Source organism: Lactuca sativa, chromosome 3 (assembly GCF_002870075.4).
Source record: "Lactuca sativa cultivar Salinas chromosome 3, Lsat_Salinas_v11, whole genome shotgun sequence".
NCBI classification, from domain to species: Eukaryota; Viridiplantae; Streptophyta; class Magnoliopsida; order Asterales; family Asteraceae; genus Lactuca; species Lactuca sativa.
Window position 1 is genome coordinate 120,678,850 of NC_056625.2, and position 1,954 is coordinate 120,680,803.

The 1,954-nt window shown below is 28.0% G+C and overlaps 1 protein-coding gene across 1 annotated transcript; it reads right to left on the reverse strand.

Moving 5' to 3' along the window:
• Positions 1-913: 913 nt before the first annotated feature.
• On the reverse strand, positions 914-1,513 carry LOC111902416 (uncharacterized). Its single transcript, XM_023898251.3, has one exon. It carries the CDS (start codon positions 1,427-1,429, stop codon positions 1,049-1,051), a length of 381 nt encoding a protein of 126 aa, XP_023754019.1. The 5' UTR covers positions 1,430-1,513; the 3' UTR covers positions 914-1,048.
• Positions 1,514-1,954: the final 441 nt, after the last annotated feature.

Below are 1,954 nucleotides of genomic sequence, written 5' to 3' on the forward strand. Positions count from 1 at the left end.
AAATCCAAGTCTAGATCTAATTTTGAATATAACGAGTATTATGTAAAAAGTGGGTTAAATTTAATTAGTTAGTTCTTAGGTTCTTAATCTTTTTTGGTTCTCATTTGAACATTTACCTATATATATATATATATATATATATATATATATATATATATATACCGTTTACCAGCGCAAAGCGGTGGGCGACAAATAGTTTGTTTCGACAATTAATTTCTTTTCGATGGAGAATGATTATTTTCAATTCAATCATTAGTTTGTTTTAGGAAACATGTCATATTAAAAATAAAGAAAATTCATGAAATGACCAAATTATAGGGTGTTGAGTATTTTATTTCGATTAAAAAAGATCTGGTTAAAACCTTGGAAGAGAATATATATAGGTTAAAACCTTGGAAGAGAATATATATATATATATATATATATATATATATATATATATATATATATATATATATATATATATATATATATATATATATATATATATATATATATATATATATATATATATATATATGGTTTTGAAATTTAATTGAAAAAAATATTAATTTCGTCCAACAACTTTTTTTGAACCGCAAATATGATCTAGTCCAAAAATATTTCTTAGTTTAATATAATTCATCTATATATTCAACCATCTTTCTTATCATCATCCTACATTTTATTCAACTTCTATTATTCAAATCCTATTAAATCCTGGATCCTCTAACAAACGTCATATTTTATCCATCAAGATTCGGGAGTTTGAATACATCATAATCTTTTATATGGTGGTAAATGCTTGTCAAGAATCCTACCTTCCGGTCCTTTTTCGAATAATGGACCCTGTTATTGTTGTTAAAAAGATCTAGTTTTTTTTTTTTTTTCGTTATATTAAAGACTAAACCAAAATTTAATCGTACGAAAAAACTTGAAGGATAGAGATAAATGACATAATCAAAACGTTTATGATATTACAAAATAAAATACAACATTTTAATGATTATTAGCATTTTAAAGGCAAAAAATTTACATCGTCGGTCATCATATCATAACTCTTGTTATTTTATATTGTTGCCAATTCACGAGAAGTGAAAAAGTTCTTCGAGATTTCGTAAATCAATCTCCTCTGAAATTCTTCAGACGAATAACTACCTGAAATCAGAAGAGTCTTCGGAGCTTTCTTAGAGTCAAAAACGTTGTCACTTCCACCTAATCGGAGCATCATCTTCACATAAGCGTTCTTAAACTTGATCCAAAGTCTGATTGGTGAAGCTTTCTTCCATCGCAACTTTGGAATGGCTTTAATTTTCCAAAACCGGCGGTTTCCTCCTCCGAAGGTGACGCTGTTTGTGTTTCTTCTGTAACCGCCATCAAACCGCTGGTACCTCCTCCTCTTCCATGCTCTGTTCAAGGTGCCATCAAGAGCACTTGAAATTATTTCCATTCTTCGTGTAATTGTTTTCCTTGTGTAGGAGTATTATGCGAGTGTGTGATATAAGAGAAATGATTTTGACTATACATAGTGTGTGTGTATGTGTATGCATATATAGGGTGAGAATTTAAATGTAAATGTGTTTAAATGACATTTAAATATTGAATTTAAAATTTATATTCAATTCAGCGTTCGTCTTTCTTGACCAAATTTATTCTTCTGTCAATCGAGTCGATCCAAAAAAAATAACATGAAAAAGCTTCATTTATACTACAACTTTTGTAATGGAAAATTCAGTTTTGCTTTTTAGCATACGAACAAAATCATTATTTCAAGTTTTCAACCACTCCATGAATGTTTGTATTATTTTTGAAACTGTTAGAGCCAGTAACAAAGCATTTTTCACTTGTCTGATCTAAATTATCGATTATGTTTTGCAAGTCCTAAATTATTGTTGTTATAAAAACTAAAAGTTTCTTGTATATTTGCAAGTGTCCTTCCAATGTATGGATATTTGGAATATTTTAAGAACAATAA